Below are 12,679 nucleotides of genomic sequence, written 5' to 3'. Positions count from 1 at the left end.
AAAGCATCTCTATTTTTACGCAGATGCATTAATTGATATGATTATGATTGACTATAGCATATAAACAAATCTGCCATTTTACAGATGCTTCTAAAGCAATCATTAAGCTTTGATATTCTTAAAATACAACGAATAGAGGGAGAACAAAAAGAGCAGCTCTATCTTACAAAGAAAAGAAAAAGCAGCAGCTGACTGGCTGCAAACTGTTACTTTTGAAAGAGGTTATGCTAATTTATTTTGATCAGAAGTGATTTGATGCTTGAGTTCTGTTGCATGGATATATAAGAAAACAGCTCACATTTGTAAAGATATTTTTTCTTGGTCCACTTGAGCATATTGAACCATTGGTTCTCAGCATTTTAAAATCTAAAAGGAGACTAGATTTTAAGGCTATTTATGGTAAATTTTAACTATACAAAAATGACTTCTGGTGGAGTTTAAACTGTTACAAGTAAAAGGTCCCAATTCTTCTCTCCATTGTGCTAATTCAAAGATACTTTTCAGCTCCATTTCACTGTATCACATTTTCAATAGCCCCCACCACCCAACACCCCCACCCCAGTCCACACATACCTACATAGCACCCCTTTATTGTGTAAAGGGAAGAAATGAAAAAGATGACTAATTTGACAGGAAGTTTTGAAGAAGCAACTTGGGTTCTACTTTTCTTGCTAATATCACCTTAAAACAATTGATAGCATTAAATATTGATAATGAAATTGCCTATAAGAAATGTATGTGAATTATCTAAAAATAGAGGAAAGAGGTGATTATAATGAGATACATTCTTTTACGCACCAACTCTGTGCAAAGCAGTCGATTCTCCTCGAATATCCTCTCCCTCTTCCTCCTCATCATCTTCCTCCTCCTGGGTGAGAGGCAAAGAGGTAGCCCCATAATGAAGCAGTTGAGGTGCGCTCTTGAATAGAAGACCTGGAAACCTCACAATGTCTAATTCTTCTTCTTCCTCTAGCTCATCATCGTCTAAAGCTAAGACCAAACAGGGAAATGCATGGATTCCACATGCTGGTTACAAGAAGGAAACGCTGAGCCAGGGTTGATGAGAGAAATGAGAGTTTGAACTAGACAGCCAAGGCAGGGAGGCGGCTGAAAGGTAAAAGTCTTTGCGAAGGCCATTTCAAACAGTTCACAGTAAATGAGGTGAGACGCAGCAAGCACAGCGTTGAAACTGCCACAGAGAACAAAAGAAAAAAGAAAGATCTCAGTCTATGAAGAGAGAAAGGGGAGGAGAGGTTGAGTTAAAGAATATCTGGTCTCCGTGTTCCTGAAGAACAAGATGAGGGTCAAAGTCGTTTAGACAAGATTTGACAAAATTCTTCTCGGCCACTTACAGATGCAAGTTTTTCCATCACTTCCAATTCTGTAGCCTTCCTCACAAGTACACTCATAGGTTCCCACAGAGTTAATACATAGTTGGTCACAGACAATATTGACCTCCAGACACTCATCCACATCTAGGAAAAGTTAAACAATGTCTGCTCTTAGGTATTGAGAGAGAAAATAGACATTATGAACTCATAGGTATATCTATCACCTTTCTTAACCAATGACAATATATTGCCATAGAGAAAGCATAGCCCTGAATTCTTCCTCAAGTGCACCCTGCCAATTATTTTTCTTTCACTCATTTTTCAAGTTCACCATAGTTTATCTACATAGACAAGGTCTTTCCAAAAGCTCGCTTATGAGTTTGTTTTTTATTTTTTATTTTTCTTATTATTATTATTTTTGGTCCTTTTGCCTTTTCTAGGGCCACTCCTGCGGCATATGGAGATTCCCAGGCTAGGGGTCTAATCAGAGCCAAAGCTAGGCCAGAGCCACGCCAGAGCCACAGCAGTGTGGAATCGGAGCCGCCTGCAACCTACACCACAGCTCACAGCAACGCTAGATCCTTAACCTACTAAGCAAAGCCAGGGATTGAACCCGCAACCTCATCGCTCCTAGTCGGATTGGTTAACCACTGCACCACAACGGGAACTCCAAGAGTTTGTTTTCGTTAATGGTCGAACCTGTGGCACATGGATGTTCCGGGCCAGGGACTGAATCTGTGTAGCAGGTGTGACCTATGCTGTAGCTGCAATGATGCCAGATCCTTTAACATAATACACCAGGCCTGGGGTTAGAACGTCCACTTTCCCAGTGACCCAAGCCACTGCAGTCAGATTCTTAACCCTCTGTGCCACAGTGGGAACTCCATTCATGAGATTTTGATGAAAAATTTTAAATTTAAATGATCTCAGGCTGGGCACCATTTTGCAGAATGTTCAATCACTCGAATTATTCAATATCTATGGTGAACCATTTATTCCATACATAATTCTGTACAAGGTTTGTACAAGAATTTTAGAGATGGGAGAATCCTAAGCTTTGATCTCATATGACTTACTGGTGTTATGTCCACGTCTGAGCCCAGACTTGGGTCAATGTGATCATGATACTCAAAGTTCATTTATGAAGTAGAGTTTCTAGGCCTGGCCTCAGATTGTAGATACCTTTTCCATTTGGATGTGTGTACCCAAGTATGTACATTCATGCCATACAATCATCTCTTGGCTCACTCTGCTTAAGAGCAGATGGAACATGAAATTCAATTTTTTTTTCTTTTTTTGGCCCTGTTAATTGGATAGGAGGTATAAGTGGTAATATGCTCTACTGTGTTTAGAATATATAGATATCGTAATTGTATGTTCTTTGCTGTTAACACTGCAAGGCTGGGGAGCTTGCCATCTATATGAAGAAATACACCTATCGTCCTCAACAGAATTCAAGAATTCATTTCTTTAATCCAGGAAACACTATTTTTCTCTGAGGCATTAAAGTCTTCTTATATAATTTGACTGTTAGTGAAATAGATATGTCTTCCAATTTTTGATTTCATTTCAAGAAAAATACAGTTCAAAGTAATGGCAATAATGATCACAAATGAAAATTTAAAGATTAGATATTTAAGGTAAACTCAAAGTAATTTACAGCAATGAGTTACAGGAGTCCTTTTTAATGATATAAAAAAATGTATTGACTTTAGTCACTAGATTCAAACTCTCCTAGATCTTTTTTTTTTTTTTTTTTTCTTTTTAGGGCTATACCTGCAGCACACGGGAGTTCCCAGGCTAGGGGTTAAATCGGAGCTATAGCTGCCAGCTTACACTACAGCCACAGCAACTTGAGATCCAAGCCACATCTATGACCTACACCACAGCTCACAGCACTGCTGCATCCTTAACCCAATGAGCAAAGCCAGGGATCAAACCCATGTCCTCACGGATACTAGTCGGGTTTGTTACCACTGAGCCACAACAGGAATTCCCAAAGATCTTATAAAAATATATCTATCAGCTGAAAATCATCTAAAGGTAAGTGAACCAGTTTCAACAAATAAGTTGCAAAATTATAAAATGACTGATCTTAAAACTTGCATTAGCTAGATTAACAACAAATATATGAAGGATTCTGAAACCTATTGGACTGTGGTTCATGAACCAGCAATCCTCTTGCTATTGCCCTCTAATTAAAATGATTTTCAGTAATCACATCTCTGATTTTGGTCAAACTTGCCATGAATGATTCCTATGGCAATGTGCTATGGCTTGCTGGAATCTCTCAGTTGCCCATATACATTAAATTTGGCAAAAGGGATTATGGGCCAATGAATATTGTAATAGTAATAGCTACTTTGAGTTGAGTGATTTCCATGTCAATCACGGCAGAAGGCACTTTACATTTATGACTTTTTTTAATTTACCCACTAACCCCTAATTGTCTTCGCTTTACTGAAAAGGATTGGAGGCCCAGAGCACTGTCACTCAAGTTCACACAACAGTAAGTGGTAGATCCAGAGCCTCTTTGGTGTTAAAGGGTTCCTTTCCCCACCCCAACCCTCTGCCTAAGATAGTCCTCCTCCACTGACTGCCCCACCACATCAGTGATTTCATGTTAGGGCTCAGGAATTTACCATCACATGTACAACCATCAGAACTGATCCGAAAGCCTTCCCGACAACTGCATTCATAGCCTCCTAAATAGTTGATGCAGAGCTGGGTACAGCAGGCCTCTCCACTCTCACATTCATCAAGGTCTGAAGGGGAAAGGACATTTCTGTTATGGAAGAGACAGGAATTCAACCAACCTATAGAAGTATCAGAAGCCTTGTGTCTAAATTAAAACTGTTTGACTACTTATTTCCTATTTTTCCAGCTACACAGTACAGACAGTGAAGAAACTATAACACAAAACAAGTGAGGCCTGCATTTCGGTTTATGTTCCTTGTGTGCTTCTCCTATGCCTGGTGTTTATTTTGAAAGCATGTAAATAATCTCCAAATATATTTATAAGCACAGGGAAAGAGATCTATTTCGTCAGTTTAAACAGCAATCTGACTGAATAAACAGAGAACCTGAAGAACAAAAAAAAAACAAAAACAAACAAAAAAAAAAAAACCCAGCCAAACAAACAAACAAAAAAGCTGGAGAAGAAGAGCCAAAAAATTCCTCTCATTTAGTGAATATTTGATAGCTACAAAGAGGAGGCAGTCTTGAGTCCCATAACGTGTTTGTTCTTCTAGAACTTCAGGTTCCCAAGCAAAAGAAATTCACAGGACTGGGAAGAGAAGTGGTTAACTGCAGTTCAGAGAGACGAGAGATAATCATTTTAACATTATGTGTTCAATGACAGAATGTTTCAGGGCGTTTGCTTGAACTTTTCGATGATGTTTTGACCGGGACGAGTTTTTATTATAATCGGTGACACCATTACCCTGAAATGTCCTATCAGATAAACAGCTTTCTAAATGATGATCTTTAGGTCTCCTTCAGCACTGTTATTCTAGAATTCTACAATCCTGCATGTGTCTTCCTAAGATATAATTGCCCTAGGGAAAATAAAGCTGCACCAGAGGATTTCAAACTGAAACCTTTTGGCCAAAGGATAATTCTGTTTATTGCAAGTATTGAAGTGATCACTTATAATATAATTGGCTAAGGAGTAGCAACGGATTCTTCACCCACTGCTTTACCTAGGGGAAATTCTGGGAATTGTGTGGTAAGGGATTTTGGCTACAGGTCTTTGGTTCAATTCTGCCCTCTTTGTTTGTTGAGCTGTTAAGTTGGGTGGCTTATAAGTGCAGAGTTTACAAAATCCCATTGTTCCATAACTACATGAACAGCCACAGATATAAAAGGTCAGTGTCTCAATTAACCTTGGAAAGGGTACCAATGTAAGAAAATGCAGACAAGAGAAAGGAAGGAAAGAAAATGCAATCAATCAACCAAGGTTAAGGGTCACCATAAAACATCTAAATGAAGGTCATTTGGACACAAAACGTTTTTTCTCCTGCAAAATGTCACAAGCAATGGTACTCACAAAACTCTAGATGACATTTTTTTTTCCTTTCCTATGTTAAACCTTCCTTTCTCCTATGGATTAAATGGTATGAATACAGAGGACAAACAAACAAAAAACCTTCAAAAATCAGTTTTATTCTACCTAAAACATTATCTTTTATGTTTTTGGGGTTTTCTTATTTCAAAAATATTTCAAGATTTTTTAAAAGTCTTCTCAGGAGTTCCCGTCGTGGCGCAGTGGTTAACGAATCCGACTAGGAACCATGAGGTTGCAGGTTCGGCCCCTGCCGTTGCTCAGTGGGTTAAGGATCCGGCGTTGCCGTGAGCTGTGGTGTAGGTTGCAGACGCGGCTCAGATCCTGCGTTGCTGTGGCTCTGGTGTAGGCCAGTGGCTACATCTCCGATTCGACCCCTAGCCTGGGAACCTCCATATGCCGTGGGAGCTGCCCAAAGAAATAGCAAAAAAAAAAAAAAAGAAAAAAGTCTTCTCAGATACCACCAGACCCTGTAAACATACACGTCTGAGAATTCCTTGTGCAACTAGCAAGGAGCACAATTGCATCACATAACTAGAAAAATGAGTTCCTTGATCTATCATTGTATGATCCATTTTGGATTCCCCTGTTATCATTCCTTGTGGGCTACCTCTTTCTCATGTTTGGAACTCATCTGAAACTCCATCCATCCTTTCTTAAAATGCCCTGTCCCTTCAACCCTTGTATCACCTGTTTTCCTAAGTTTATTGATTTCTTTTCAGATCTTATTGATTGTAAGTAAGATCTTTGCTTGCTTATTTTTTTCTTTTTAATTTTCCCCCTTTCTGATGGTCATATTTTTTTCTACATTGGCCAATATGCCAAATATTGCAATATTACAGATAAATTCACCTACGTAAACTTAAAAATTTAGCTTTAATCAAAAAATAGAGCATCCATAAAAAGAATGAAATAATGCCATTTTGCAGCAACATGGATGGAATTAGAGATTATCATATTAAGTGAAGTAAATCGTACAGAGAAAGACAGATATCATATGCTATCACATATATGTGAAATCTAAAAAATGATACAATTGAATTGATGTACAAAACAGAAACAGACTCATAGTCATAGAAAACAAACTTATGGTTATCAAAGGGCAAAGGTGGGAGGGAGGAATAAATTAGGAGTTTGGGATTAGTAGATACACATTTCTGTATATAAAATAAAAAACAAGGAGTTACTGAACAGCACAAGATATTTTCAGTATCTTGTAATAAGCTACAATAGAAAAGAATATGAAAAATAATATATATATATATATAACTGAATCCCTTTGCTATAGAGAAACTAATAAAATACAGTATATCAACTATACTTTGATTCAAAAATATTTTAAAAATAGAGCATCAATTCTAGTCAGGTAAAACAAACATTTGACTATGACTTCAGAAAAGCATCAAAAATAAACCTTGATAAAACTTGATCTTCTGTGTTTGCTCCCCACCACACACAGTCACTGAATAATGTGCCAAAGATTAGAATAAAAATTTTTTTCTAATAACTACCAGTTGTTAAATTAGTGAACCTATATCTAGTAAGACACTTGCATTTTATATAGATATCTTCCAAACTATGTTGACACATCTCTAGGTTTTAACCCTAATAAATTTTTACATTTGGGCAAGACTGACCATTTGTAGACTGGGTAACTTATTTTCACATTTATCCATATATTCTCTAGTAAAAAATAGTTGATCTGAAAATAAAGCTAAAAAGAAAATTATTTTAATTTTCTTCATGCATGAATGCTTTTTACAAAGCATCCATGGCCTTAAGTTGTTCTTAGGCAAATAAGTAAGTATGTATATGTATACTCCAAACAAATCACTGCCTTTTTTCTAATGAATATTTAGTCTTTAGGATTGAGTGTTACCTATTGTTGGAAAATGTTTATTTCATTGAGCCATACAAAATATAACATTGTCATGTTGACTGCTGAAATCTCATAAATATGTAATTTTCTACATTTTGACCCTAGCAGATGCCATTTTTCTGGCTATAACTAAGAACTTTACTGCATCATACTTTTAAAGAATAAGGAAAGATACCAAATTATGTTTCAAAAAAATTTAGCAAAATTTCAGTTTCATTTATCCATTAGTCAAAAGAAGAAGATGGATGGATGGATGGAAGGAAGAACAGATGGATGGAGGGAGGAAGGAGGATACAAGTTTCCAGAGATACAAATGTTAGCAAGGTGGAAAATTATAAGCATATTTTTCATTACATAAAAAGAAACAAGGCAAGCAACTGGTTTCATAAAGTTAGCCACTCTATATTCTGAGAAAAATGCAGAAGGCAATGTTGGATCAAGAAATAACAAGTAATGACATTGTTTTGGTTAAAGAATTAATGAAACCAGAATACTTGAAAATCCCTTGAAGCTCATTCTGTCACATTAGTGCCAAACTGAAAAATCCCAAGGACATAGTTCTTTGAAATTGACCTCTTCTTTACAGTACTTCAATTTGTTCCAAACCACACTGAATAACATGAGATGGTCAAAGATTTTTAGTACTCATATCCTAATTTTTAAGAAAGGTGATATAAAGTATCACACACACACACAAAAAAAAAACAAGCAAATATAGTGTCATAATTCTTGAATAATTCCAAATTGCTTTAGATGCTTGTAGGTGCTCTCAGACCCAGAGCACATAGCAATTTAATTTGATGCCCACTCCTCCTACTTTTAGAAGATATTTCTTTTTCTCAGAAGTTCTAGACCAAACATTTCATTATGAAGTAAGGCTGGGGTGGAATTTATTCTTCTCATTTTCTCAAATGATCTAAGTTTTAATAATATGTTGAAAAAGTTATCTATTAAAAATGAGTTTGAGCTGGGATTTCCAAAGAACAGTATCTTTTAAAGTGTTCTTTTGGAATGTAGCTACCTGCCACATTGAAGTTGAATGTGCATCCAATTTATCACCAAGTTGAAAACCAACGCAGATGATTTACTTCTGCATCAGGTGTGGAAATTTAGGGTCCATGGTAGCATTTGTTGTAGGAAATACAAAGGACATCAAATGGTTAGATAGGCTTTGGAATATTTTCCAGAAATAAAACCGGTAAGTCCACAAATACTATAATATGTTTTGAATCTCCTTTAACTTCAAAGTAACTATCTAAACACAGCAATATCTTCCATCAATTAACATTTCTTTTATATTTATTCACTAGGAGAGACGCTGCTCAATTTACTTCTCCTTGCAGTTTGAGAGGTAAGGCGACATTATGGCGCTAAGTATTAGACAGGAAAAGACTAAATGAATCCAGGGCAACTTTTGAAGGAAGATGGCATTTCACACACATTACCTATGCATGTTTTCTCATCTGAATCAAGCCGGTGTCCATGGTTACAGGAGCAACGGGGCCCACCAACTGCATGTTCACAGTGATGAGAACAACCTCCGTTGTTCTTTTCACAGCTATTGACAATTTCCAATTCAATCCCTTTCCAAAACAAGTAAAAAAGAGTTATTAGCATAACAACAGAGAAATCTGAATATATGTCAACAAAGGGTACCCTCTTTCAGTTGGGAAGATGACAAACTTTATTGGGAATCTGTCAACACTCTAAACATATAATAGTAAAAGTCTGAGGACTATTAAGGACTGTAAATGTCTGTACCATGTCAAAATACTAAATAATGCTAAATTGATAAAACTGATGCAGAAAGTTAATGAGTCCACCCGTGGTTATTAAACACATCTTAAAGGACACTTACCTCTGTGAATTTTCAGGATATAAAAGTATTTGTTTTGAATTACTGACCAGAAACAAAATACGTGGTTTTCCAGTTGACACACCTGTTCTCAAGCTAATGGTATGTTATTATCTGTTCTTTTTTTAGCTGTGAGTACATGAAAATATTGTTAAAAATAACCTTGGAACAAAAGTATGAACATAAAACCAATGAATTAACTGATTTATATGTAACTAGTATCAAGGTGGTGTGCTAATCAGTCTGATGGACATGAGAGTCACTTACTACATAAACACACTATCACTTTGAATAACAATTTGCTGATCCTGGTACATGCTACTAATTGGGGACATTTGAGGGGCATTTGGAAGAGGGAGGTGTAGTATATGGAAGCCAATTTTTCTGAGTACACTGGTATTATAATCAATCATTTTCTAAGTGAGAAAATGAAAAATAAAGGAATGTTTTGAATCATTGTTAAAAATATGGAATTAGATAATCTGCTATTTTCACCATTGGCCTCTATTGTTCTTCATTTATTTTGCTCGGCCACCTCTTATAAGAGTGACTACACTGGTTCATTTCCTTCCACTCAACTCTTGAATCCTTTGAAAGAAGGAAGATGGGAAAAAACAGCACAAGGGCATGTGGGATTGTGGCATTCCTTGAAAGCCTCTATCACCATTCAAACTGCCCAGGTGTCGCTACTGTTTGTTACAGTTATAGTTACAGTACAGAAACCATCCTCCCTGATCCCAACCTCCAGTCTCTGGTAGGCAGCAGCCCTATGTGCTCTCAGAGCACCCAGGGCACATCCCTGTCATTGTGCTCCTTCCTCTGTGCCTTCATCATCTTGGATTACCCAGATCAAAACAGATGTTCAAAAACAGGTTTTGAATGATTGAATAAAACAAAAGAAGGATTATGCTAATCAATTTATTGTTGAAAATAAGAATGCCTTTGGGTTTAGAAACAGCTAATTTAGGATTGAGCAAAATTAGAAAGCTGAAGGAAAGATGAAAATAATTAAAGGAACTGTTTTTTTTACAATATGTTAACATATACTCTTTAGGGAGACATTTTTCAAATTTTGGCTCCTATTCCTCTTTTTTTGTTTGTTTTTTGTTTTCCCTATGATCAATGCAGCGCTAAGACAGCTGGAGGTAATTTACTTTAAATGTAAATTGTATTATTGTAACTTCATGGAGACTATATGAGACTAAAATAAGTTCATACTTATTTATAACTGGCTAACTGATTATCAGTAATGTTTAACTATCAAAGTTAAGCTTATATTTTAACAAACTTTAAAAACTGATCCCATAGGCAGCAAATAATCATTATTTATTTGACATATTAAATATACATTAAATATGCATGGAATTTAACTTCACTATGTATTTTTTGGTAATTTAGGGGAAGTTTTATTTAATGCTGGATCTGAAATTTTCCATTTCTAATTATCACAAGGTAGTGATAATTCATTTGTAGCACACTTTGAGGATTTGATATTTATGTTATATGATATTTTGAGAGTCTCTGAGAAAAAACCATATAAATGCAAAATGTTGTTGTCCTAGGAAAAAGTTAAAACAATATTTGCCTAAAATACACTGTTACATGAAGGACACATAATTCATTGTTAAACATTACCATGTTCTGAAAACATTCATTCCACCTACAGGCTTTGAAACACTTAAAATACCAGTTTTCGCAAAGAAAGCTTTGCATGTCAGTTAGTAAATACTGAGGTCTGGTGAGAGCTACACAAAGAACTTAGCCAAATATTCACATAAGGGAAATAAATGTGAAAATACACTCCTACCAAATGTATTCAACTCCAGGGCAAATTACTTTCCCAAGTAAATTCTATAGAAAACCCGTACCTCAGAATTCATTAGCAATAATGGCCCCCTCTTTAATGATAACTGAGCACTCACCAGTCAGATTGCAGAAGGTTTCATTTCAGGCAACTGTAAAATATACTCATCTCCTAAACCTCTGGCTACACTAAAAAACCAAAATATTAATAAAAGAGAAAAACCCATTCACATTTCTCTCTGCCTGAAAGGACTCCTCAGGGCATTGAGAGAAAGACTCACTTCAGAAGAAGTTGTATCCTAATTAGTAGTTAATTCTTCCCTCCCATCTTATTTAATTTGCTCTTTAAAAGATAAATATCACTGAAGCAAAACTGCCCTCTCTTTGAGCAGTATAAATATATCAACAGACCTTAAAATTATACTGGCAATCCGGCATTAAAGAAACATAGAATTTTATGCAGTGGAGGGGAATGAAGAATTTAGTGACCTTAAGAATCTCTCTCCATGAGAGCACTTAAAAAAAACACTACATAATTTATTCTATTTATCACTATCTTCATTCTTCTTCCTTGATTGAAATTGGTAAAGAGACATATGATGTATAAAACACGTAACAAAGTAAAAAGGATAGTATATTTGGAGCCAAAAGATAACAGTTCAAGTCCTGGTTCTGTCAGTTCCTAATTTTGCATCATTGGATGTTTGGTTTTGACCCTGAATGAATGGTTTACTAAGATGTGGAGAAGTGGGAAGAGAATCTTTAAACTGAGATGGGAAATCAGACCTTGTCCTACAATCTACAGCTGCTTCTTGTACTGCTGGTTCCTTCGCCTTGGCTAGTTCCTTTTTCCCTGAATTTTACATGGAGATATTAGTGTTCAGCAAATATTGCACATCAGAGGCAATAGGTGAAGGAAGACAGTCTTCATAAAGGAAAGCCGTGGGTCCAAGAGAGCCCCAAGTCAGAAGACCTGAGACTTAGTCCCTGTGGTCTACACTGTGGATCATGAGGCCAACCACTTTCTATTGACTCTGGGCCCTTGTTTCTCCCCATTAAAATAAGGTTGTTGCCCTTCTCAGCTCCCACCCCCACCCTACCTCAGTAGGAAACAATCTCAGGAGTTTCTGCTTTGGCAAGATATTCAGTGCAATTCTTTTGTTTATGACTCTTGTCTAATACTTGTAAAATGCCACACGTTTCCTGAGCTGTGACTGTTATCACTTACTGTAACACTGTTTTCCATCAGCTCCCAGCTCAAAGCCAGGGTGGCAGCCACAAGTGAAAGATCCCACTGTGTTCACACAGTGATGGCTGCAGGGAGCAAGCCCTTCAGCACACTCATTTATGTCTGCAGAAAAAGACACACAAGAGTGGGGTCTTCAGAGCTGGAATTAAGACTTGTCTGTAAACTATAAAAGCGAACTAAAGCATCCCCTCTCCCAACATCAACCATGACAGTAAAATACCACATAGGCTCCATATTTGCAAATAAACCAACTGCTAATGACACTAAGTCTAGTGCTGGTTTTATGTTCTCAAACACTTCTTTCTATTAGAACCTATTAGAGTCTATTAGTTTGAAGAAAGAGAAAATAAATAAAAATAGAGTTTTTCTATCCCCTAATAATACAGGTAGAAGTCACTGTAATTTGTCTTTATAAATATACATCAAATTCTTTCTTTTTTTTTTTTTTTTTTGTCTTTTTGTCTTTTTGTTGTTGTTGTTGTTGCTATTTCTTGGGCCG

At 36.4% G+C, this 12,679-nt stretch overlaps 1 protein-coding gene across 50 annotated transcripts in view; it reads right to left on the bottom strand.

Annotated features, from left to right (window-relative positions):
* The window catches only part of EGFEM1 (EGF like and EMI domain containing 1), a 688,205-nt gene that overhangs the window by 203,856 nt on the left and 471,670 nt on the right, over window positions 1–12,679 (bottom strand). For 43 of the 50 annotated variants that reach the window (XR_014824257.1, XR_014824258.1, XR_014824260.1 and 40 more), the window contains 5 exons: window positions 12,160–12,282; window positions 8,719–8,856; window positions 3,974–4,096; window positions 1,353–1,475; window positions 799–990 (listed from right to left, as the gene is read on the bottom strand). The exons of 1 other annotated variant lie outside the window; for it this stretch is intronic. Coding sequence is in view for 45 of the 49 variants with exons in the window: in XM_084990208.1 (XP_084846334.1) it covers window positions 799–990; window positions 1,353–1,475; window positions 3,974–4,096; window positions 8,719–8,856; window positions 12,160–12,282 (699 nt within the window). In the remaining 4 variants the exon portion in view is untranslated. The remainder of the gene's footprint in view (window positions 1–798; window positions 991–1,352; window positions 1,476–3,973; window positions 4,097–8,718; window positions 8,857–12,159; window positions 12,283–12,679) is intronic. 6 more of the 50 variants (XR_014824261.1, XM_084990226.1, XM_084990224.1 and 3 more) reach the window with 2 other exon arrangements.

Source organism: Sus scrofa, chromosome 13, assembly GCF_054392235.1.
Source record: "Sus scrofa isolate SSC_HxYL_T2T_F1_AM1 chromosome 13, Sscrofa_HxYL_maternal_Yorkshire_Landrace_v2.0, whole genome shotgun sequence".
NCBI classification, from domain to species: Eukaryota; Metazoa; Chordata; class Mammalia; order Artiodactyla; family Suidae; genus Sus; species Sus scrofa.
Note: the sequence above shows the minus strand (reverse complement) of the source record. Positions and strands in the feature narration are given on the sequence as shown.